This window comes from Drosophila gunungcola, assembly GCF_025200985.1.
Source record: "Drosophila gunungcola strain Sukarami chromosome 3L unlocalized genomic scaffold, Dgunungcola_SK_2 000005F, whole genome shotgun sequence".
In the NCBI taxonomy this organism is placed as follows: Eukaryota; Metazoa; Arthropoda; class Insecta; order Diptera; family Drosophilidae; genus Drosophila; species Drosophila gunungcola.
Window position 1 is genome coordinate 2,353,312 of NW_026453180.1, and position 27,701 is coordinate 2,381,012.

Consider the following 27,701-nt stretch of genomic DNA (forward strand, 5'->3'; position numbering starts at 1 on the left):
TTGACTGAAAACACTTTGTTCATTATTTTTTTAACTTTCCGTAATCAAATCAAGTTAATTTAAAAATAGCAAACATTTATTAGTGAAATATTTTCAAATAAACAAGACAATTACAGCAAAAAACTTCAATAAATTAAATCAAAATGTTATTGAAACCAAATGTGTGTACGCCAGCTCAGAACAAATTTAAGCCATAATAATGCATTAAGTATACGCAAATATTTGCGGAACATCTGTTGAATAATTTGCATAAATCAACACTGGAACACCTCTTTGGGCTCTTGTTTTGCAGTAAGTGTCAACCCGTTGAATTATTTGTATGACAATAAATTATCCAACCTATGTGCGCAGTCCTATAAATATCGCTGTCTACTGGCAACTTTGGAGTGCTTTCTATTTGTAAATAATTAAATGCGAAATTGGAATTGCTTGTTCCCAGAAATAAAGCCCGATTAAGTGTCTGCCATACGGTTTTTGATAAATTTAAAGCCACTCAAAGACGATTTATGACGACTCATAAGCTCCTTTCGAAATGAGAATTATTGAACGCCTATCATACAATTGCAGTGTAGTTGAGGCGCATTTTGTGTAGATTTTCAAGAAATTTATCTACGGCTTAATGCCAGTCTAGTCAATTGGGCAACGAGATTGCTTCCTTCTTTTTTTTCGATTTGTTTAGGTGGAAAAATTAATGGAGTGTTGAAGTGTTTCTCCGCTTAACACTTGCTCTCCAAGTGGAAGTACAGATTTTGACAAAGGAAGGTCGAGTCCTTTGGCTCCTACACATCAGCACTTATGTGAACCCTTCAATGATTTCCTTTGGCCATCCCTTTGCCAGTTTATTGTCCATTGAGTTTTCTATCACCGAAAGACAAAGAAAGCCAGCTGACAGCCGTACAAAAAGTGACTTTGTCGTGGTCGTAGTCCTGGTCCTGAAACAATGTAAACAATCAAAAAATGGCACTAGGCAAATACAAGAGCTGACCGCTTGCACGTGACATCCGAAAACATAAAAGAAAATTTGAAAATGGAAAAGTGGCAGAAATAGGAAAACAAATCACTGGGCAAACAAACTTCAATAGGCAAAAAAAGATTTTATCCTATTTTTAATTGAAAACTGTTTTGTTAAGGGTAGCGTTTATTTAAAGGAATTAAATTGCGTTTGCTTAACTAAAATGTTTTCGTATTTGTGTAGTTTATGTCTAAATGTAATCCCCACACTTTTAAGCGTTTAAATCAATGACTACAAAATATAAAACAAATTTTAATAATTTATGCTATTAAGGGTTAAATATTGCCGTGATCAAAAAAATATATATAATATATATAAAATGTTTATCATATTTTCAATTGCAAATTGTTTTGTTAGGGGTAGCGATTTTTAGAGGACTTAAATTGCATTTTCCTAACTAATATGTTTTCGTTAAGTCTAAAATATTTTTATAATATATGTCTTAGATAACAAATTCACAAATCAGTGAGTACACAATATAAAAACAAAACATTAAATTATTAATGGCGTTGTTCAGGGTAGAATTTTGTCACTAGATCAGAAAAAAATAATCCCGTAATTCATTCAACAAGTTTACGTTTTACAATGATTTTCCTTAAAAATTAAGCTTTGCACTACAACTTTATTGATTTCTGTGAATCTGTGAACATTTTTTTCTGCCAAAAAAAACCCAGCTTTTCTGCAAAGTAAACCACATACAAATTTCCTAGAACAGATTTGCGTTGCCAAAACTGTTTGCAAGGTGTACATGTTGTTTATTGAGAGCACAGAGATTTTCACTGCCGATCAAAAACTAATCAAAAACGAAAAGCGAAAAACAAAGTCATCTGTCAATTTGCTGAAACAACAAATAAATAAAATTTAATTAAAGATTCGCCATGACGCTCAATATGGTTAGACTTTGAGGATGACTTTGACAAGAGAGCACAAAATTATCAAAGTTTGAGTTTCAGTTTCGGTTAACTTTTACTTCCTGCCGACGTAATGGGACAAGGTTTTAATCAAAAATCAGTTACAACTTTGGTGGAACCAACTCAGTGGAAACTGCCAAGTCAAACTTGTTAAGACACTTTGCTTCTTTTATGCCCGTAATTTCCCCTATAAATTATAAATTATATCCAGTTCACCAGCACTGTTTTTCACCCAACAACAAGAGAAAAAATTGTCTGATTTGCATAACGCGGCGTATGCGTAATAATGATCCAAATCAAGTCTGACGATTTGCCTTATTGACTCCATATTACTTTATTTGCGCAGTCAAATTTTGTAGAGATTTTCCTCGACTTTTCCTATTGAATTTCATTTATATATTCGTGTGTGTAGGTGCTGTTGTTTTCGCCTTTGTTTTATGCACGCACAAATATTTCCTTTTCGGCTTTCCTTTTTTTTTTGTTTTCTTTTTTTTTTTGCGTGTTTGAGTTCGTAATTTGAGTTGATTTGTGATAAGGAGGCTGCTGATTTCGATTGTTTTTCTCATTCCTCTTATTTTGGTTTTTTTTCTGGGGTTGACCTGCCTTGACATCGTTGTGTGTGTTCGTGGGCGCCTAGTTGTAGGCAACGCTTATTTTTTATGCTCGTTCGCCGAGATTGTAGCGGTGGTATTCCTATTAACAGGGGTCTATGGGTTGTGCCTGGCATCAGATTTGTATGAAAATGATATGCCAAAAATACCAAAACAAATCCCCCGCACGTAATGCCAATTACATTAAAATTACTTGCAGCCTTGCCAATGGGCGAAAGCGTTTAAGGCGGCCAAAAGCAATTGAAACATTAAATTCGGTGCATGCTCATATTACATTTTGGATAGAAAGAGGAATATGTTCATGAATTTCCCTAGAAATATATGATTTTGGCTTTTTAAATATTTTTAAATAATTTAAAAATATCATATATATATATATATATCCAAAAAAGTCAGTCATAGAAAAGTTGACTCCTGTTTCGGACTGCTTAACCAGCAGGAATTTAATAGCAACACCCAAAAAGAGTAGAAAGTTTTTCCCACAGACAAAAAAAAATTGTGACAAAAATGATGGTGGCGAACACTTGAGGCGCTTTACAGCATCAGCAACTCGTCTGAACACAAACAGAAAGCGAAATATTCGCGATATAAGTTGGCATCATAAATTCAGAAAAAAGCTAACAAAAAATAACCAAGGGACGACTCTTGCATAATTTATGAGCGCCCAAGTGGAGTGAAGCTGCAGAAAAGCAAGGCAAAATGCAAACAAATTCGTGCCAAAAAATGTAAAAACTGCCTAAAAAGATGAGAAAACTGTGATTATGATTTGCAACATTTCGCCAAAACTCCGCCCTTCGACGCCCTAAGCTGTCTCTAATTGTTAAATGTTGCAAAAGCTGCGTCAAAATGTCTGCGACGTGACAATTTCAAATCAGTGGTGTTAGTTTGGCTTTCTTTAAAAGTATTAAAATCTTAAAGTGTGTTGAATTCCTACATACACAATAAACAATTTCGTCTATTTAAATCGATTACTTTTATTATAGAAAACATATCAAATTTATTATACAAACGTGTTTAACCCAGTTTAAAAGTATTTGATTCTAAGCAAATTAGCGTTAATATTTCATTATTTAAACACATTAATTTTGCATTACATATTTTAATAGGTTTTAGATACTAAGTCAAACATCTTAAATTGAAATAATTTTAAATTTCTTTAAAAAACATTTTTTGAAAAGCTTAAAAGTAATTGAACTTAAGAAATTTAGCCGTAATATCTCCCTGTCCAATAAAAATATAAAAAATAAAATTTTTTGATAGGTTATAAATACTAATTCAAACTCTTTCCACTGAAATATTTTTAAATTAAGTTTACAAACATTTTTCGACAGTTTAAATTTGAAAAAAATAAGCGTTAATATTTTTCTACAATATAAAAAAAGGTTACAAATAACATATTACCTTAACAATATTAAATTTTGCAGCCCCTTTAAATAGTTTAAACCAGTTTCTTTAAAATTAAAACAAAATAACTCTTTAAGAATCGATTTAAGCATTGCCAGACAGTTTTTTTCCCATTTTCTTTTATCTTGGTTATTTAATCGAACATATTTATTGAATATATACCAGCTAGGCCTTTAAGAATTCCGGACAGCAATGGTCAAAAGAGAAACCGAAAAGAAAGGACACCTTAATGAAGCTGCGTCCCGAGGATTCGCAACATTTGGCAACAGCAACTGACCATTAAGGGTGGGGGAATGTGTCCAATGAATTTAACAGTATGCCGAAATCATTTCGACTTCGTCTCATCACAGTTTCATGAGAGTCCGGCCAGAAGGTCCTGGCTCTAAGTGCTGCCATTAGCTGCCTCTGCTGTTGCCGCTGATTATAGGATATCCCCGGACGACCTGCAGAAAAGACGTCAAGTGTCGCCGTAATAGTTGCCTTTATGACAGAATAAATCGCTGCCTGGCAGTCGGCCAACTCCAAAAGGGTTTCCTCTCCTCAAACTTCCACGAATCCACAGCTGGATGGGTGTATATAGGGGATATAGTGGATATAGCATAAATGTCGCCATCTTTGCCGCATTGACCCGTAGACTTGGGCCTGCGGAATCCATTTAAATTGCATTTCAATGTAGGCACATTCCGCCGCCTTCTAACTACTATACTTTATTGCCAGGCACGTAATAGACAGCATTGTGAAACAGCAAACGCCTCCCTCATTTATTTATTGCCAAGCAATTGCACCAATCAAATTGAAAGGCATAATACTATGCTATGCAGAGCAAGAAAAGTCTGGAACACAAATTCTGAGATAATATAAAGGAATAATATTATAGAAGAGTGATTTAACCAATCAAATCGAAAGAAACTAAACTATACATTGCAACACAAATTCTTAGTTTAAATAAAATTTAATTTGATTTAAAGTGTTAACTGCAGTAATCAAATCGAAAGGAACAAGAAATTGCTATGCAAATCATAAAAAGTCAGGATCACAAGTTCTAGCTTTTGGGAATGTTGTTATATGTCTGTAAATAATATTAACAACTTTACTCAATTATGTTTTTAAAAATTTGTGTAGTCATTCAAAGATTGAAAACCATATGCTGATTTTTTTGGATTTATATACATAAAAAGTAATAAAGTATTTGCTAGCGATAGTTCGGAAAAATAATAATACAAAATTTGATATTTTTGGATTTATTTAAAGCTATCAATATAAATCAATATGAAGAACTCATTGAAGTTTCAAGAACTTTAGCTTAGATATAATTATAATCATTTGCAGTTGTCTAATCATCAATGATTTTATGACCTAGCTATAATGACCCAATTAATTATTTAGAACATCGCTTTAACTTAAATCTCTTAAATTCCGGTAATTGTGTAGTGCTTTTTGCAGTATAAGAGGGGCAAAGTTTTCCGACCAAAGGGCTGGCTTCGCTGGTTTCGCTGGCTTCTTTCGCCTGTGTGCGTGTGCCATTTGGCTTCGTGTCAGCCAAGTCAAGCAAACAAATCATGGTTACAGCCCCGATATCTGGAGGTTTTGAAGTGGCGGCGGCGGTCTCTCAATAGCGCGAAAACGCATCGCCAACTGCCAGACACTTTGGCATAATTGGGTCATAAAGTAGTACAAGGATTCGAATCCATGGATATATGGATCCATCGATGACGGCTGATGACCTTTTCGAGTGCGTGCTTCATTCCGATAAAACGCAATCGCTTGCCGGAGCATAATTAAAAAAAATGTACTCGATATTCGCATGTCAAAGTATTCTCAAGCGCGCTTATCGTAGTAGAGAAAATTTGCTAAATAGGCAATTGAATATGGGTTAAGCTTAAGTGCTATAATCGTAAATAAAGTATTAAAGATATCGTTGATTAAAATTTTTAAATCTTATAAAAATCAGATTATAAAAATGTGAATGAGAATTGGTTTTAATACTGTGGGTTTCAACCTATTATTACTTGATTATAATAAATATAATTTAAGTCAATAAATTTCCCACTTACATAAAGTTAACTCATTGAATGTATTTAAATAAAGTTTTAATATCTAAATTCTATAGGTATTTGAAAGAAATATTTAAATTAAATAAAAAGTCAAGACTGCTTAATCAAATCAATCTTTACTAAAGAAAAATCAACTCAGGTTCAAACTTCTAACTCATCAAAATTTTATAGATTTTTAAGACAAACAATTTCTTTACTTAATAAAAATCAACTTGAATTATATTTTTTAATTTTCCTTGATACTTATAAAATTCCTTTAAGTATTTGATACATTAAAGCTTTCACTTTCTTTTAATCAAGAATCGTTTTGACCTGGTCTTCATTACACTTTCTCAATTACAATAATCTGCTTTAATGATTGTTTCACCATTTCTACAAACAAAGTTTGGACTTGGCTCAAAGTCAATTGGCTTCACCACTCCTTCGAATTATTTTGCCTTGACGATAAGCGTTTTAATGGCCTATCGTTCGCTATAATTAGCAAACGAAATGAATCAATTTATGCGAGCTTCTTTCACTTTTATGTGGCTACAATTTGGGCTCGGTAAATATTTACTTGTTTTTGTTTTTCCAAGAATTATGGAATTATGTCACGTTTATCGGCAGTAGTAAAATTGAGATTACTATTAATACAGAGTAATGCCATTTTTACTCAATAGATTGAATGATGTTTGTGGGCAGATATCTATACTATATATATTGGGTATAAAGTAGTACGACACCTGAGTAAAGTACACAATTTAAGGCCCCCAGTAGAGTGACATTTCCTTGGACAAATTTTGTCTTACAACATTGAAACTTAGAAGTACAAGTAAATTTGGTCGTCTCTCTCAACAAATTTGCTAAGTGCGAAAACATGTTTGTCTTTAAGCCTTTCGAACTTGCAATCCCTGGCAATTTGTACAAGTTAATGGACACCCCGTACCACTCACATCACATCGCTCATATAATTCAATTAGCCCTCTTCGTCTTTAATTACTACAGCCACAAGAAGGGCAAGGAATCCTGGCCAGCGTGTAGCCACCGGTACGCCCACTCCGACTTCATTGTAATTTTGTGTGGTAAAATGCGTAAAATAATTAAAACAACATAAATAATGTTATTATCAACAAACGCAGTAAGATGGATGGGTGGAAAAGTGGCGGAAAGAGAGGAAAATTCGACCACCCATTGTCCTTGCCAGCGAGCTAAGTAGATTTGAAATTATTCCATTAGTGTTGATGACATTTGGCGCAAGTCCTGCCAGTCCTGCGGCTCCTGCGAGTCCTGCGAGTCCTGCTGATGATGATATGTGAGGAGAAGTGCTAATGCCTTGGTCCGTCTGTCTGGCGGAATTAGATGGGCAACTTAATTAAGCAAAAGTCCGCACAGGCAAAATTCCTCCCTTGCTTGAATTCCCGGGAAATATCATTCAATTTGTCACCACTTTATCAGCCGGTGGTGACGACATTCGATCCGATTTCCAGCTGAGTCACACAAATAATCGCCCGAAACTAGATTTCATCGAGGGTTCAACTAAAAATTAAATGCAAATTGCATGCACGAACGCACCAGACTATGTGATTTATGCGTCTATATAATGCCAAACGAAAACAGCTCTGCAAATGGATAGCCATCAATCTCGAAAAATAAGGACTTAGTAGTAGGTGTCATAAGATGTGCTGAGATGGGGCCAATTTTCACGTGGGACGGGATCGGGGGATTAATGACACAGGATTCTGCCACTGACAGTGTCATCATGGCGGGTATTTATGTACCATGTAGCCATGGCCAAGGCTTAATAAAACAGCATTTGTAAGACAAATCTCTTTTATTTTTGGGCCTCAGTTATATTCTCTAGTCCTCACTCTCACTCTCGCTGACTTTCCTGCCCGTGTTATGGATACATTTTGTCATAATTTGCTTTCTTGCCTGACAGCACAGATAAAAAGCTTTCCTCAGCAATTGATTAAAGCCGCCAAAGAAGACAGCGGTAATGTTTTAAAGCGGGCGGATAAATAAAGGTCCCCGCTATGGATAATAAATTAACTATGGCCGACACGTAGGCACATAAAGTTCGAACTGCTTTTCAGTTTTCCGCGCCACCCTGCCCCTGGGGGGCCCCAAAATTTTGTCAAGTGGTCAGCAGAAAACACCCAAACCCTCCATGGGCTCATGCAAAATTAACATTCTAAAACCTACCACTTGATACTTGCTACACTGAGGTAAACAAATATTTAAATGTGCCTCCAAGTTTCATGTGAAAAATGTTGTCCACTTCGACTATTTAAATTGAGGAAAACCCGCGTTTAGTATACGGTTTTTTAAACTCAAAATAAAATCATCAAATTTAAGAGTTCGGGTCAAAACTTGGATTAAAGTATTAATATACAGGTCGCTAAAAATCTAATTCCTTAAGTAACAAAGTTGGCAATCAAATAATTTTAAACATTTTTAATATTGAAATTTATTAGCTTATCTTAAGATTTACAATTATATTGTATACTTAATTGTACAACTTTATTTTTAAGCATATTTTTTTAGATAAAAAGCAATTTATTAAATGTATTGGAAAGGTGTTTGGTTTAGTAGGTAAATTAAGAAATTTAAATAAAATAATATTATAATCGTGTACTTCTTTTTGTTAATCTTTTTTTTTTAAAAAGTAGGTATTTTATACTTTTTTAAAAGTATTGCGTAAATTCCTCAAGATCGTTTTATAAACATTTCTGTTGGATTTTTTAGTTTGAGTCAATTTTAGTACACAAGCACGGAAAAATTCTTAAGTGAAGAATTTCTTTTGTTTAAAAACTTTTATCTTTATCCGAAGAAAATGTGTGCTGGATTTCTTAGTTTAAATCAATATTTTTACACAAACACACAAAAATTCTGAAGTGAAGAATTTCTTTTGTTGAAATATTTTTATCTGTATCCGAAAAAAAGTGGGCGCACACTCACACACTTGACCTTGCAGGCATTCACTCAGCGAATGACGAGGACCAAGACGCAGGAGCATGTGCAGGAGCAGGAGCGGTGGGCTCAGCTATTTACAGCTGACTTGGCAGTATTTTCTTTTTATTCCTGTGCAGCCGCAGGCAGCTGCAGGCTTTTAATTTTTTACAGCTGCTATTTAAAAAATAAAAACAACACAAGCAAGGAGGGAAATATAAGCCGAAAAAAAGGGCAACCAATCCAAAGTCCTCGTCTGGCGCTGGCTGTGCCATTATTCATATTTTGACAGGGGCCCACGCGGCGTATGCGTTTTATTTGCTTTCATGATGAACTTTCTGCATATTTTACGTAGGCCAAATATTTTCCCAAAGACTACTTTCATTCGCCCCCTTTTTTTGCTGCGCAAAAGGGCCTCCGAAATCGAGCAGCTAATGCGCGTGAAAATACTTGGCAGCCGGTCTCCGAATTGTTAGCTTGATCTTTTTGTTTGGTGTAAAGAGTAAAGCGTGGATTGCGGGCTTGTTTATTCAGGCCAGAAGGGAAACGCAAATAATACAAGTTGGGGACTCGCCGATTCAGTCATATTTCATGGGTTACGGATAGGCTAGAAAGCATGAGACGGGTTAAGGGCGCATTCCCCAATATTGACACCCCATAATTTCCCGGATAAAATGAGCTATTTGATAAACCTTTTTTTTTGAGTATTGCGTTCCAAGGAAAATCACGTTTTTTAAAAGAAAAACCTCTTTATTAACTTAATAAAATTCTTTTGATTTGCAATGTTTGTTTTATTTCAACAAAATCCGTTAAGTTTAATCTAAAGTATGAAAAAAAAGAAAAGTTTAATCAAAACCCAAACGTGTGGTAAAATACTTTTAAGCATGACCCCAAAAAACTTAAAGTCAGGGTTTAAAGTGTAAGTGCTTTGCTAAATTCATCAAAAAGTTGAAACTTCTTTTTATGTTCCACCAATATTTCAACTTCCAGATAAGGTAAATTTAAATCTTGACACGGCTCTTAAACTTTTTATTTCATTCTCAACTTTCCTGGCCTACCTTCTCAAGCGTCATATCGCCAGCCATGAAAACCTTGAGTGATTCAAATTGAAAGGTAGAAAACTCATAGAAAACAAATTCTTATTTAGATTTTTCTTATGTTGACCCTGGGCCTGAACTCACTGTCTGTACTCGCAACCACTCAAATGTCAAGCAAGCCTTCAGGCAGCTGACACAAGAGTTGCCCCAAAAAAAGCGGTTCAATCTTAAAGTTTAACCGAACCAAAAAACTGTAGTTGAGACAAACAACCGCAAACATCTGCGTGGGTGGAAACATTTGCATACCGAAAATGAGGACATGTGTTTGTGCCTGGAATTGATAAGGCCTGCGGCAAGAGACATACACAACTTTTGTCGTCTTGCCAAAGGACTTTCCGGTGCATAATTTAGGGTGCCATCATCAGCAGGAACAATGGAGCAAACTCAACTAACATTGATTTAGGCAAGGCTGTCATAAATTTGAATATAAATAAATAAAATGGTGTCGGGCGCCATAAATAAATATGACAAAACACCTCGGAAGACTCAGGTGTGTGTGTAAGTCAGTGGAATTGCATTTGTAGGCCAAAATGTTTATTAAATGAGTCGTTTAAGGTTAATTTAGCATAATTTATGTGCGAATACGTTCAAAAATGGGGGACATAAATAAGGATTTTGGGTTACAGGTTACCTTTTTATTTAACCATTCACTGATAACCCATTCCAATGTTCATATCCGGTGTGGCCAAGGCTTCTCTTGAATAATGAATACAGATGGGCTTAGTTCCCCGATTAGTATTATTTAAGGTTTGACCTACAAATTGAATTGTCTACCTTCTTTATTGCCTTTTGGAATGAAGCATTTGTAACCATTTAGTGAGAACCCACTTTAAATGTGCCCAGATCTGCTTATAAGTTTAAATGCAATTTTAAGTGTGGCCAGAGCTACTTTTGAGTAATGATGGGCTTAGTCCGTCGGCTTACTATATTTTAAGTTTGGCCTCCAAATCAAATTGTGCTTCTCTATTTTTTTCATTTTTTTAAAAACCCACTCTTAAAGTGTCCAAAACCTTTTATGAGCTATAATGTCACTTTAAGTGTGGCCATATCTTTTTTGGGGTAATGAACATAGGTGGGCATAGTACACCAATTAATTCTATTATAAGTTGGGTCCCAAATTGAAATATGCACCTGTTTTATTGCCTTGAGGCATGATTTGTAACCATTTGTTGAGGGCCCACTCTAAATGTGCCCAGATCTACCTTTGAGTGATGATTATAGATAGCCCAAGTCCGCCCACTAATGCCACTTTAAGTGTGGCCTTCAACTTGTATCGTCCTCGGACTTGGCTCTAATTTTATTTGCTTTGGTCATGCCAATTACATTGCTGGACATATTCCACATTTCGTGTTGTCTATTTTTGTGTGCGGGCCAAATGAAATTAACACAGCATCAACTGAGACCGAGAAAATATAGAGGGACAAAGCGTGCTAGTCGGGGAAAACATACATGAAAATGAGATGCCATTAAGGAGGCGGGGAGAGTGGGAGGGGCAACGGCACAGCAGGCGGTGAAATATCAATGGCAGAACAGCGGGACATGCTGGTAGAAGCCCGTTTTCCATGCCTGCTACTTATGCGTGTAGCCCACACGCACACAAAAGCCCCGGGCTACACACAAACGAAAACACTGCAAAATATGTAAGCCCTTAAAAAAAAAAGAATCTTTAATAATGTGTTAAAATTCTAGTAAATTTCTTTAAATATTTTATTATGGTCAAAACTAGAAAAAATAGGTATATACACGAAGCAATAAGTTTACGAGCTATAAAAATTGAATTTTATATATATTTTTTATTAGTTTTATTTTGATTTTAAAAACTTTAAATCAGAAATTACATATAACATTATAATTTTGAAAATAACAAGGAAGGACTTTTACTGTATACTTAATGTAATCACAAATACAATATCTAATGATGCCTACACTTTTTTAACTGTGAACAGTAACACCATGTACCTACACTTAAAAATCTCAAATTGGGTGATTAGTTGTCTGTCATCTTATACTTAAGAAAATTGTAGTCTTTACATTTTTTATATTCATAGAATGCCACTTAAATTTTGACTACAAGAATGTGCTTAATTGTACATAAGGTCACAAGGGACTTTGAAAATCTTTCTCCTGGTGCAACTATTTACATATATATGCCATATATATGGGGATTCCTACATTCGCTGGGTTGTCAGTGCTTCGCGATGCTCATTCATATCCATTGTGGGGAAGAAAATGCAATCAAATTACTTTGATGTTTCCATTAATGTCGTTTACTTTAACGCAGAGCAACAGAACCGCAGCTGAGCTGGAATGATAATGTCGGAATCATCTGTTTTGCAGTTTGCTCCTTGGAATGTCTCATTTGATGTCTCTGTTTCCTTTTGCTGTAGCTTTTACCCAGTTACCCAGTTATTGTGGCAAATCACAACACAATGTCCTGCCAGGCATTTTTATTGAGCCCGATGAAAGAGTCTCAAAGGACCCGTCCAGGGCCCCAAGGCTCTCGAAAAGCAATTCATTTGAGTTAATATCCCGGTATCAATGGCTGCTGCTGGCGGTGATTTCTGCTGGGTTGGGCCATTCTTAAAGTGGTTTTTAAATGCCCTGCGTGTTCGCCTGAAATTGCTTGGAAAAATCCCTTCAGCAGCAGTGTGTAAAGTGTCATTTCCGTTCCGGTTTTATGACATTTCCCGTTGCCATTATCTGCACTTTGCGACCAGGCAAACCGTTTTTGTTTTACAATTTGCAGCGAAAACGCATTTCCTGTTCTCCTAAAGCTTTGTGGCAAAACGCAAACATTTTCTGGCAGCGGAAGTGCAAGACGTTGGCTTAAAATGTGGCTAAGTGATATTCTCCATAACCAAATATCAAGTAGACAAAGGCGAACAGAAGCTAGGATTTTTTTCAATTATTCTGCCATTTTGCCTGAACAAATTTACCCTTTTCGAGATCAAATTTTTAATTACTCTTTGCCGTTCGCTATTTACATAATTTTATTTCGCCTTCGCACCTTCGCCCTGACCTTGTGGGTGGAGTGGGTGGTTGGGGTAACTGACAGGGCGACCTTGTCAAGGTTCCAGTGCACCCCAATGCCTCGCTTTAATGATAGACGACGACCTCTCCAGAACTCGGGCTCTTCAGGCGAAGCAATGGCATTCAACATTCAACGAAATGGCTAAGCAAATACAGCGGGCGGGCCGAAAGGGGCGCGGCCGAAGCCCAACCAGCCATGCACTTGACAAGCTGGCCAATTGTTATTGTCCCGGCAACAGCTGCTTATTATGGTACAGAGGAGGTCAAATTAATAGTACTTTGGAATGAAACTACTAATTTAACTTTAATATTTTCTTCGTTAATAAGAGGACTTGCACATTACAAATGGATATTGTGAATTGGAGGAATTATGCAATGCTCGTGTTGTTAACACTTCGATTCTATAATTATTCACTATTTTTTTAAATATTTAATTATAATATTTTTCTAATTATTTTTCAATAAAATGTTTTGGTATCTTCAATACACGATTTCAAAATTCTTGTTAGCCAAGATAAGTTAATTGAAGCCCTATTGTTTTTTAAGACTAGTAATGTGTCCAAAACTGTTTGTCATATTAACTGAGAAAATAAACCAAGTTCATAGCAGGTAATTTTTACTGCGCGGCACACGTGGTTCATGCTTGATGTGTGCTTATTGAAATGGGTGTTTACTTTGTTAATAACTTGACTGGCTGGACGATGAAATAGATAGGCAATTACCAAACCCAATAAGTGACTTAATTGCCGACAATCAAACATCCATTCTCTCCACCGCCTACCCCAAATTCATCATCATCAGTTTCGGTTTTTTGCCACTCAATTAAGGGGAGCATTGTTTCAAGTTGCCAAACTGAAACTACATGCACTGCACCCCGAAACTATTTGCACATGGCCGAAAAGTTTTTGGCAACAAATTGCTGGTCTGCCAGCCAACACGTTTCAATTTGGCCCCCGAAATATGTATCACATTCGGTGTGTTTATCTCTGCTAGAGTCTGCCTGCTTATATGACCAACAGACTGAAAGCCAAGCTGAATTTCTGTGAAACATTAGAGGCTCAGTCTGATATGAACTCATGTGTAATTGCATTGATAAGCTTACTTTTGTTTTGCGTTTAGTTGGTATGGTTTGCCAAACAATGGAATTAATTACATGTGTTTGGCCTAAAACTAAACTCGGTAAAATCATAGGTAAGCAGCTTAGTCAGCTTATCAAATTTAATATGCCTTTGACGACTACTGTCTATTTATAAGCTAGAGCCGCATAATCTGCCCACTCGAATTTAAGTCTCATTTGAACATAGGACAATTGATTCTTCGCAGACAGAATTCAATTTCGTCTGCGAATTTTTGTGCTTTGCATACTTAAAACTCTTTGGTACTTAAAATTAGCCCGAAGCTTACTCACTCCCTTAGTAGCTCCTATTTGTTTCTGGGGAATTACTCACTCAGACATGACTACATGACGTATGCTCAATACACAAATTCAAGTCAACAGGCGACAGAGCGCGTTTTTGGGTGCCAACTGAACGGAATTTACTTTCTGCGGAGGCGAGCAGTTTGCCAAACGAACAATGACAACTGGATGACATTTGAATTATGCCCGCGCAGCGTGTGTATTACAAGGTCGCGGTTTCTGCGTTTTGCGAACACCTGTACGTATGAGTTACGTGCCGAAATTATAGCAACGGGAGATTCGCATGTCGTCTAATTACATCGGCAGAAAACAGCAAAAACTTACTCCAGAACAAGTGGTAAAAGAAAAATAAAAGGATAAGCGAAAGCGAAAGCGAAAGAAAACTTTGGCAGGATATTTGTAGGGAAGTCAGACTGACTGACATCCTGACACAAATATTTACCGATTGTATCTGTATTTATGTTTGCATTGTGTGCTGTGCCACGGCCCACAGAAAAAAAGGAGGGCTTTTTAGGCTAGACAACCAGTTTTCCAGGCTTTCATTACTGGCAACTTGTGTCCATGTGATGGCAAGTGGCATCGCCATCGTCAAGTCATTGTCGTGACAAACGGCTGCAAGCCCTCCAGCGGATGGCTTACACAGTTCGCCGGGGAATACCCCGCCCAGACCCCCTTTCCCCTCCCCTCCACCCCCCCAAAACATCCGGCAAAAGTGCAAATTGAAAGAGTCTCAAGCTGGGAGGGCAGAACTCTCATAATACTTTGGCATGCAGTGCAAAAAATAGCACTAATTTCGATTCTGCCCAACTTATATGGTATTAAGTTATTTAAAATTAATTAAGACTTGGCATGATAACGATACACAAAATTATAACCTTCTTTAACTCTTCAGAGGGTACTATAATGTCACTTAAAAGCTTATAGCACAGTGTATTTCTATTTCAGGTAGTATAAAAGTCGGAGCAAACATGATCGGGCGACTATATAACTACCTTTATACTAAGAATCTCTATGACTGCTTTTAAAATTTATTAGAATTCTCAAACAAAAAAAACGTGTTCTTTATGACAGGTTTATTCGTTATTCTTTTTTGTATGTTAAGAAATCATTTCAGTTGTGTGCTCATACTATATTGCTGCACTCTGCATCATCGTCAAGAATTTGCATAGTTTTTCACCGTGTGACCTTGGCTATTGTGATACACTTTGCCCGACGCACTTGAGATCCTGTTGATGACACACAGGCTGCACACACGCAACACAGATGCGAGCACTAATGGCATACTATAATTCTAATCTTTTTGTTTTCCTCTTGCACTTCTCAAGAGTGTTCCCTCATTAAATTCCTGGTCAGCAGCTTTAAGGTTAACGTTTACTTTGCCAAATTGTTGGCGGGTAGGCATTCCTTCCACTTGGCTGGCTAAAGCACTTATCTTAAATTTGATCAAATCAAGTCAAACTCCAGCTGTCCATCTTCACATGGTAAAAGAAGGGAGAGGGAATTGACTTCTGGTTATATTTTTCAGTTCCTGTTTTCTCTTCTTTTTTGTAGCCAACCATTAAGAAAACAATTTAAAATATTGCCACTGCAGAGAAGCAAAACAAACAAGATGCGAATAAGAAGTTTGCTTACGTGAAGAAGAAAAATGCAAATAAAAGAGCGTTAAACAAACAGCAGGCAAAAGAAAAGTAAACAGGATAGCTAAAACAAGCTCTCAATAATCAATAAGAAGTAAATATTATTTTGGACTCAAATCAAATTGAAGATTCCCCCCAACTTTAATTTTATTTTACTGCGATTGCTGGCTATTTTCCGGATCCCCTGCCACTTTTATCAAGTACATGTTTTCTGCTCAACTATTTCGATTTCTTTCGAGGCACGAAGTTCTGCAATATGGCCGTGACATAAATGGCTTATCAACTGGGGAGTCCAACAGCCATACCCACATCCCCACATCCCAACAACCCTCTTTTCAATGCGGAAATCAGTTTTGATTTCAATTTCGAACGCTCTTTCACCTTTCACATTTTACCCACATGATGGCCTTATTTACGCTCTCTTTGTTGTTGCCCTGCCCAGTGGACCGTGTCCAAAACGAAAATGTTATTCAGGCCTGAGATTAGATTGCTTTTCATGACCATAATTAAGTTCTGATTGAAACTATGCTCGCGCACTCAATCAAATATTGATTTAGAAATGTGCTCTGTGAAAAATGTTTTTGTTGATTTAGAAAAAAATTATTTTAGAGGCTCTTTACTTTAATCTTAGGAAATTTAAATAATATATATAGTTATTTCAGATATTGTTTTAGAAATGTGGTCTGGAAAAAACCGTAAGATATTTTTATATATTAGAATAAGTTTTCCATTAAATCCTTACAGATTTATTTGCAAATTTTATTTACATACGAAAATGATACAATTTTAGATCTACAGACATTTTATAGATTTTTAATAAAAATGTAATCGCAATAATTAGAGAAACGAAAGGATCTTTTTTTCAAATATTATGGGGACCCAAGGGCCATGCTATTTTGCTGGTGAAGAGGTCCTTGGGGTCCTCTTACCACTACATTTACCTCCTGCCTCTTTTTTGCCGTGTAATCTGTTAAGCTGTCAGTCTGAGACTGTAGCAACAGCAAATGGCATTGGCATATTATTCTTCGCTATTGTTTGCAAAAATTATAGCATACATCTGCGGGCAACCGGCAGCTGTCATTCATTAATCATTTCATTTGTCACCTATTCAGCACACACCAGCACACACGCATGATGAGAGCAGCCATATATATCCACTATATATTCGCAATTAATACAATATTATTTTCGCCGGGCGGCAGCAGTTTGTATCGAATTAACAATGGGGATTGCGTATCATACTTTTCTTGCACAACGGCGTTCATCAACCGGCAATTAATTTACGTAATCGAATTATGGCCTGGCACGATTTTAATTAATATATCTTATTCATTTGTATTGTGTCATAATAATGGGAATAACAATTAAATCAGTCAAATCAGTCGAAATCATCAATCAATTAATTTCAGCGCCATTTGATGTGGCCAAAGAATTTCCTTTCCAAGAAATTCGGTTGTGTTAATTTAATTTTTTGGCAAGTTGAGTACCTAATGTAACCTTTGGCTTGTTTACAAAAAAAAAAATAAATAAATAAAGGGTGAATGACAATTTGCAAATCAAATTAGTAAGCTTTCTACACATTAACTGCTCGTTCTACGTAAATTTTCCCACTGTCTGTGCATTCGCATCTATGCATATTTAAGCAGTGTGCTGGCTTTGCGGTCTGTGTGCCTCGTGGAACGTGTTAATTGCAGCCACATTTCCTCCCTAAACTCTCGCTCGCTTTTCCAGCGTTTTCCCAACGCTTTTCCGCTGCCAGCTGCAGCCGCCTAACAAACGCAATTAAAATCTTTGCGCAAAGAAATGGTTGCAGCAGGCACGCAGAGATACGGTGAAGTACGTATATTATTTGGGGGCAAAGGCGGGGCGACAGATAACATATTGCCCACGTCCCAAAGAAATGGCTTTGGACAAGGCAAACCAAAGAAAAAAAAAGATTCCCTCAAAACAAAAAGAATAAATGGCATTTATCTCAGACCACGCTCTAGCCATACAAATCTAATTTAGACCGCACGATGGCTTCAGATATTTTATATTCCCCACTCAGATGAGGTATGTTCTGATCTGGTCGAGCTGCCATAGGCTAAAATTAAATGGGCAATTTTTTTTTGTGAAAGTTGAGCTTATATTTTTTTCCTGAAAAATTCAAATGATTTGAAAAACAAATTAAGAGCATTAAAATATGTACTTATGTCTTAACGTCTAGTTTATTTTGTAAAAATATAATATTGTTTTCACTAAAGCTTAAGATTAAAAATATTACATTTTATTTATACAAAATAAATAGCATTTATTAAAAGTGAAGCAATAATTAGGTATGCTACAAGTTTCACAATTAAAACCTTTTTTTTTATTGTAAAATATTTCAAAATAAATTACTACAAGTTTTGCGATGATTTGGTTTGATAGTCTTAACCTATTTTTGTAAAAATTTATAAAAAATATTTTATTTACTAAAATTTGTGCAATAATTTTTAATGTTACTAATAAAACCATCATTTGTTTCTAGTAAAATATTCTTACATAAAATAAATATATTAACTGAGCTCGACTTAACTTTGTTTAATACCTTTTTTAGTAAAAACCGTCTTCCCATAAATAAATAAATAAATACCTTCTGCTGATAAAAAAAAATGGCCTCAGTTTCAACATCTTTATCCTCAAGTGCATTTTTCCTGCTGCTAATTAAGTTGCAAGGCAGCTGCTTCAGCAAGCGCTGCACGAAGTGGATAGAAGTTAAATCCTACGAATTGCCGACACTACGGACTATGCGGAGTGAATATATATAATATATATAATTCGCCGGCTACTCTGTAATCGGCTTAGGGCAGCCACTAAGCGACCACAGCAACAGCCAGTGCAACATGCAGTATTTACTCACATTAGTTGAAGGGGCAACCGTGGGCCGTGTGCGCAACAATTCACAACTTGCATTAATTATACGTCAAGTTGAACAATGGCCTTTAACTTTCTCCATCTCTCTATTTGTAGGAGTGCTTCTCCCCGATAATTAATTATTGATGCATCTGCTGGGCGGACTCTGCTCGGCTGTCCTTGGCAGCAAAGGAGGCCAAAGCAAAGCCAAAGCCAGTTGCAACAGTGAGTGACAGCCAGCAATCACAAAGGACTTGCAGCAACAATGGCCGGTGGCAACAATGAAACTGCGCCGCTCTACTGCGGCAGTGGCATGGATAATTTCCACACAAGGTAAGCGACTTTCCCCAATGTCACGGACAAGGCCGGAGGGCAAATTACTACACAACACCCCATCCAGCAATTTCAAATTAAGGGAAAAAACAACAACAACATTTAGCCGGAGCCAAAGAATCGTTCAGAAATCGATTATCGCCCCCATTTCGGGGGTAGAGCTTCAATTTTGATTTGCCATACAATTTTCTCGGACGATTAAATGAGGAAGAGGCAGACATAAAAACAGATTTGTCAACACCAAGGTCAACAATTGATGGCTGAAATCAATTTAATTGACCATTTCCTATAGGCCATCCACAGGGCCCATCTGCTGCACCCATAAAAAAACGGAGAATCGGGGGCTACTACAAGTATTTATATTCCTTGCATGCCAAAAGGTCGTAAAACCCCAAGACGATGATTAAAAGCGGCCCTTAAAACGTTATGGCGGCATAGGAAATTCAATTCTTGTCCTTTACGCCGAGTCACCATCGTTGAAATTTCATAAATGCAAGTGATAATAAATAGTTAAGCCAATTGGCCAATAAATCTATCAATATTGTTTGATTGGGTTTCGATTAAGGTGACGTTGCTGAATTTTGTAAAACGAAAACCTAAGCGAAATCTAGGCTTTAGTCTTTCATTAAGTTTGGAAAGTAATAAAACGCATTACTAAGCCAATTTGTCTACATTTCATGGAAAAATTATTTACCTATTTCGAAAAGATACCAATGAATTTTTGAGCTTTTATAGTTTTCTCTTTAAATTTCAAAAATTGCTTATCACTAATTGAAAAATACAATTAATTTAACCACTTAATTTAATTTATAAAGAATAATTCATTGAAATAATAAAACTATTAATTAATAAACAGTTAAAACAGTTTAAAAGCTATTCAACTGAAAGCTCATTAAATATGTTGTAATTTATTAACTTACCAATAAAAAAATAGGTCAATTGTTTTGAGCATTTTCAACTCTCTTACTGGATCACAATACAAATTTATTATGGCACCTAAAATACAATAATGATTTTGTCATCATTTTCAATGGCCATACATTTTGAAATAATTAATTTGGTTTTTTAAATCAATATCTCTGAATGTGTCATTAAAATATATTCTAGTTTATTATGCCAGTTTTTCTACTCTCATTTTAATAATAGATAAATAAGAACATAAACCAATCGCAGCATAAATCATTGATGCTCATTTATTTGCCATGATTAAGTTGCGCACTGTGTGAACTGCGAATTATTTATTCTACGGTTGCAAAACAGAACCTGAGGGGTGGCCATACTAGTAAAGCCATCCACACCGACTTATCGCCGCTGTTGGCCAGGGCTTTTAGGTTTAATTAGAGCCAGTCTGGCCGGTGTTAATGGCCACGAAGTTGTTGGCTGGCCACAGCACCAGAATCCCGCTTTAATTAAAGGTAGCATAAGCTGGAGTTTGAAAGATGACTGTATGGCAATTAGATGTGTAGCCAAACACTTGGCCATTTACTTTTGTGTCAAAGACGTGCCAAATTGCCGGCAAACGCGATGGCGAAGGCGAAGGCGACACTTGACGCTGTCACGCCCCAGACAGACAGAAGCCGCCCCCAAAAACCACCACCCACTCAGTCGTCTCCAGGCGCCACTCAAGCGGCAAAGGAACACCAAAACGGCAGACGCCAGAACACCAGAACACCCGAAAAAAAAACACACATTTCAAACGCCAATGTGTCACAACGAACAACCCTTCCCTTGGCGGCAACGTGACGTCTACGCAATATATGGCAAAAGCGAACAGAGCGAAAAGAGCCCAAAAAAAAGAAAAAAAAAAAAACCGCAACAAAACACGCACAAAACAAGTAATTAACATAAATAATAAAGAACGCACAAAGGCAAGCAAACCATAAAAACCGAAGACCCAGAAAAAATGTGTAAAGTTGCTTTTGGAAAATATTTAATTTTCCAAATGCTTCGGCCGCTTTTTGCGGCCGTGTATTCCCCAAACAAATAAAACAAATAAGCACACACATCGTCGTCTGACGTTTCATGTTAAAGGCTTCTCATGCTGATGGACAGGATACTGAATGAACGAAAATACAAAGCCCAGAAGTGAGGTGTGTCTACGTGCCCCGAAAAACAGCGAAATGGATTCACTTTCCGAATGCTGGCGACACTTTCACTTTCACCCAGAGACACACACAACCCTCGTCTCGAAGCGAAGTCCTGGGGAATTTTTAACTCCATTCATCAAACTCACAAAAACTTTGACTGCAACAAATTCTTGGGTAACAGTTTACCTTGGTCAAAATCCAGACTCCCAGCTTCCAACCTTCTTCGTCGCTGAGTCTAATTTATGGCCTTTGATAATCCATGTTGATGAATGGCGGCAACGGCAACGACGTCGACGACATGAATGAAGTCCTGAAATTGTTTTGGCCTAGAACAGCATCGGCGGCATTATGGGGGCACTGGCTCAAAGTTATTGGCCCAGAAATCAGGCACAGTCAGCTGTCGAAATGAGCCCCAAAAAAAACCAAACCGGAAAAATGCATGTCATTATGGAACCCATGTTTGGGTTTATTTTATTTTAACATATGGTTTCCAAAGGGTATTCAGCCATTCTAAAAATATGAAAAAAAAGTCTCAAGAAATTCAGAACAGGTATACTGATAAAAAAAATGGAATACTAAAAATAAATATCTGAATATTGAATTCCAACTGTTACTACTACTTAAATCATAATACTAAAAAAAAAGCACAAAAAAAAGTATCAATAAGATAGTTAACTGAAATATCACAATTTTCTTTATCTATAAGCTAGAAAACCAAAATCTTGTGAATGATATAATAATTATTTATATCTTTAATCTTTAGATTAAGTTGAAAAAAAATATTTAAAAATAACAATTGTCATCGGATTAACTGAAATAACCCAATCCTCTTTCTCCGTAAACCAGAAAAGCATAAGCTTGTGAACGCTATTTAATCGAAGGGCGTAGAAACAGAATCGACACATTTATTCCAAGTAGGGCATAGTTTTTCTTTGTTTGTTCCCAAAATAATAGAGACATTTTCCATTTGCCCCCTGCAGCTTATTGCATGGCCGATGAAAAGTTGTTTTTTCTGTTGGTCTCTTGCTTGCAAACAAATTAATACGAGCTGGCCAAGCATTGTCCGGCAAAAGCCTCTCAGCCATGCAGATTGAAATGGAAATTCTGGGCACGATTGCATAAGACCACCTGCAGTTTGGGGAAACACGACTAAAAGGTTGCCCACAAATTTGGCGTTGATTCTTCAATAAAACTGTCATTCGGTTGGCAATTCCCACCGCACCTTTTGTTTTGGAGTGAATGGGGAATTTCGCACACGAAAGCAATAAACAATTTAACTAAACTCCTGACACCGACAGCAGCAGCAGCACGACACACGTGTCACTCCATTTAGAGCTCCTAGTTTATTAAACATTTTTTTCAGCCAACCGTCAGCCGCAGAACTGCATCCGGCAGGCGTTAAAGTGTCCTGTTCTGTGGAGCTCCCTATAAAAACTATGTGCTAAGTCTAATTTGTTGGCTGCAACTTGTATAAAAAGCAAACGAAAAGTAAAGGCAGTGTAAAAATGCCAGAGGACAAAGACCAAACGAAAGCGTTAAGAGCTCCTTCGGTTTTCCTGTTCCAAATTCCTTAAAACTTTGAGTAGAAATTTGAATCCTTTGCCACCTCTTTTTTTTTCCTTGGCTCAACGTTGGCCTCAAAGCGCTCCACGAAAACTAAACAAAAGCTGGTAAAATGTTTATCCCAAATGGGGCGGCGTGGGCGTGGCTGGCTAAAGCCTGAGGCTCCAGTGAGTTTATTGCCCCAACTGCTGCAAATGCTTCTGTTTGCCAAGTCAACGGAAATGGCTTTTGGATGGTTTTATTGCCTGCTTTGGCCAAGACAAAAAAAGGGAAGACTAAGCATGGTAGTAACAAACTGGTTAAGGCTAACTAGGGCATAGTAACCAAAACATAATTTTGGCAAATGCCTACCACTTACTCACCGACTTCAATTTGTGTCTCTATTACAGCTGAGAATAAAGTTGGTTTTCACAGAACAATATAAAAGCAATTTTCTAGTCGTTGTCTTAAATTTTGAAAACAAATTTAGGTAATTTTACTTGCAAATATGGGAAATTTATGTATATTTTGAAATTTAATATATTTTTAGCAAGTTTAAAAACGAAAATGACTAAATTCCTAAAATTAAATTGGTTGCTTAAACATTACAAATTCATTATACAGATACAAAAATATTAAATTAATGTCAGGGTATTAAATAAATAATTAAATAAATAATTTATCTAAAAGAATTAATCTTAAAGAAATTTATTAATAAGCATTGCTAATGGATTATAAATAAATAAAATATATTGTATAAATTCCTTCACAAGTTTTTAAATAAGCTATGAAAATGGTTGATTAATTATTTTTACGATTACTTCCTGAACTGGTCCTTTAAATACATAATGTAAAACTTATAAATTGAAATCTTATCTACAATTTTTATCTTTACTTTTTCAGCTACAAGAACATGCATGGCTATGTTTCGCTGGTAGTTTGCATCCTTGGCACCATTGCGAATACCTTGAATATAATAGTGCTGACTCGCAGGGAGATGCGCTCGCCCACAAATGCCATTTTGACTGGGTTGGCCGTGGCCGATCTGGCAGTTATGCTGGAATATATACCCTACACCATACACGACTATATCCTGACGGATAGTTTGCCTCGAGAGGAGAAACTCAGCTATAGTTGGGCCTGCTTCATAAAATTCCACTCGATTTTTGCCCAAGTTCTGCACACAATTTCCATTTGGCTGACTGTAACTCTAGCTGTTTGGCGATATATTGCGGTGGGTTATCCCCAGAAGAATCGCGTTTGGTGCGGAATGAGAACCACTATAATAACGATAACCACTGCGTATGTGGTGTGTGTTCTGTTGGTATCCCCATCGCTTTATTTGATCACAGCCATTACGGAATATGTGGATCAGTTGGATGTGAATGGCAAGGTGATAAATTCAATACCCATGACCCAGTATGTAATTGATTATCGGAATGAGTTACTGAGTGCCAGGGCGGCAGCACTGAATGCCACGCCCCCTGGTCCAGCATCGAACGAAACGTTGTTGTTGAATGTGAGTTCGTTGATAACGTCGACAACCACTGTTGCACCACCACCAGCACCACCCACTCCATCGCCAGTGGTGCGAAATGTCACGGTCTATCGGTTGTATCACAGTGACTTGGCTTTGCACAATGCCTCGCTGCAAAATGCCACATTTCTTATATACAGTGTGGTGATAAAGTTGATACCCTGCATTGCATTAACCATACTCTCCGTTCGATTGATCATGGCCTTATTGGAGGCCAAGAGGAGGAGGAAGAAACTCACCAGCAAACCCATAGCACCGGCTGCCAGTAATGGAACCAAATCGGTGATCAATGGGAAAGCTGCCGATCGGCCACGGAAAAATAGTAAAACTTTGGAGAAGGAAAAGCAGACGGATCGTACTACACGCATGTTGCTGGCCGTGCTGCTGCTTTTCCTCATCACCGAATTTCCGCAGGGAGTTTTGGGCCTACTGAACGCCCTGCTCGGCGATGTTTTCTATCTGCAGTGCTACCTGAGACTGAGTAAGTAATGAGTTTTGTAAATCGAAATAAAAAAAATATTGATTCTAGTAAAAAATCATATTAAACTATATTTCGATTGTCTCTTCTTCAGAGTGATTTTAATAGTTTATGTTATTGTCTTATCAAATTATCTTGAAAACATTTTCAGCAAAAATTCCAAATAACCACAAAGCAACAAGTATTTTATTTAATTAACATAAACTCAACAGCGAATAACGTACAACGCTTTCCGCAACTTTTATGGTTCTACGAGACCAGAAGTTTCTTGAATAATTTTTGTGACCCTGAAAATATGCATTTAGTGTTATATGCAACGAAAAAAATGTTTAGTTTCAAGTAGATAAGAAATGAAAACATATACTTTCTAGCTACACATTTTTCATTTTTTCTATGCATTTTTGTGTGCTTTTCTAGTTTTAATCATGCTAATTAAAACCCATACTTGCTTGCTGCTGCTTTTTCCAGGTGACCTCATGGACATTTTGGCCCTGATCAACTCGAGCATCAACTTCATTCTGTACTGCTCGATGAGCAAACAATTCCGCACCACATTCACGCTGCTGTTTCGTCCCAAATTCCTGGACAAATGGCTACCGGTGGCCCAGGACGAGATGGCAGCCGCTCGGGCGGAGCGTTCGGCGGTGGCACCTGTCCTGGAAAAAGGACATCAGCGACAGCAGCCGCAGGTGGTGATGGCGACCACCACGACCAATGTTACACAGGTGACGAACCTGTAGCACAGGCGGCGAAGTCGTGGTCGTCGTACTCCGCTCAGCCGGCTGCTGGGTGTCCTTAAACGGAAGCGAAGGGAGTCCTCCGGAGGAGGAGGAGGAGGAGGAGGGGTTACTGGAAATGGGGCAGTGGAACCGGAAGCGGATCCCCTGGCCCTTCAATTCCAGGCCATTGTTGTGGTCGTGGACAAAGTGAGCGGGACCACGGATCATCAGCTATATACCGCTGAACAGGCTGGAATTGTGACGTAGTTACCCCGATAATAGATATATTTACTATATATACGCTTAGGTATTCTTGTAAAAAGTAAACTAGTCGTGTAAGAACCCAACTAAACACGAGTTACTTGCATACTTTGGGGAAGAATCATAAAACCCGAATAGTGTAATAATAATAAAGCGCTATCTCATTACTCATACGCACCGTTGCGTTTTCCGCTATTCTCTCTTCACATTCAAGTGGAAGCTGTAAAAATGCTGTGAATGAATTCGCACATATAATGTACAGCTGTGAGCTAAATAATAGTTACATTGGCTTGGTTTCACATTTATGGGCAACAAAAAATGTTCCTAAAAATTACACAATTAAAATTTTTTTTTTTAAATCAACTTTATATACTATTGGCTTTTTCGTATACTCTTTTATTATTTCTATTCATAAATTTTAGTATTAGTATACTATTTACTTTTGACGCTTATTAAATTTAAGCTGTAAGCACAACTCCTTTTTTTTTATTTTGATTACAGCTGTACATCTATTTCGCATAAATCAAATCATGCATCTTTTCCATGGTGATTTCATCCGCTTAAAGTATGCAATACACGTGCTCACTCAAAACTACGAATTTTTTGGCAACGACTTAGACAGAATATTAGCAAGATGTTGTACATACATAATATATATACACACATTGATGTCCGTATGTTTATTAATGGGATTTAGATTTAATTGTATGCAAATAATGTCTTAGAAATATTTGTATAGCCTTAGTTAAGTTGTTTTCGATGCAACCATTGGACTAACAAAATGGCAGTTGCAGTGGAAAAAATATTTAAAAAATTATTTGATACAAAATCGGATTTTGGGCTGTGAATGAATGTATAATTTGGTTTAAATACTGAATTTAACGAAAATAATTGAAAAGCAGCCACTGCAGCTGACCTAATAATCCAATGAAACAATGCATAAATGATTGCGAACTTTTTCCTCTCTTGGGAAAATAATAATTGAAACCTTCGACAACTGACAAATGGCCAGCGAACGCATAAATTATGATGATTAAAGTATTTGCAATTGAGCCCCGACAAATATTTTCAATCTCGTTAATAATGAACATATAAATGAAGCACACAAACTTATAAATAAGTACATGTGAATACACAAAACTAAATGTAATTATTTGTTGCTTTTACAACGTTTAAATAAGCTACTAAATTACTTGAAAACCTATACATTTAATAAAATTGAAAAGTTGCCACTTTGCGAACTGAAAGTCGGCATAGATAATAGATTAATTGTTGTTTGTTATAACTATTTCAATTGACGGATAAGTGTGATTTAAGCTACTCAATTTACACATTGAGAGTCACGAACAAGGTTTATTAAAGCGTAATAAAGTTTTCTTTATACCTTCAAAAAAGGTTTAAATCGAATTGACAAGCTCACTGATTGGTATTTAAATTTAAGCAAAACCTAAACACATAATAAAATTAAATTTAATCCAGTAAAGTTGTTTCATTACAAGCGGAACATAATTTTTAAACAATTTAAGTAAGTTTTTCAATTATTTTTAATTTAGGCCAATAAAATTGGGAGAAAAACAAATCCCTTTCAAACATATTTTAGCAAAGTTTAATTTGCATTAGCCAAAAAATATGGCAAACCGCAGGGAAAAGTTCGCTCAAATTTATATAAGGAAAGGAATCCAAACAATAAGCATGAGAAATGGGCCACAAAACTTTATGGCCCAAACGAGCCGTGGAAAATTGTGTAGAAGAAGGAGTTCGGCGAAAGA

General features: G+C 36.6%; 1 protein-coding gene across 1 annotated transcript; it reads left to right on the forward strand.

The window, feature by feature from the left end:
* LOC128259358 (uncharacterized) lies at positions 1-27,701 on the forward strand. The gene is made up of 4 exons (XM_052991676.1): positions 1-291; positions 19,093-19,308; positions 23,841-24,955; positions 25,421-27,701. The coding sequence occupies exons 2-4, from the start codon at positions 19,241-19,243 to the stop codon at positions 25,690-25,692; spliced, it is 1,455 nt and encodes a 484-aa protein (XP_052847636.1). The 5' UTR covers positions 1-291; positions 19,093-19,240; the 3' UTR covers positions 25,693-27,701.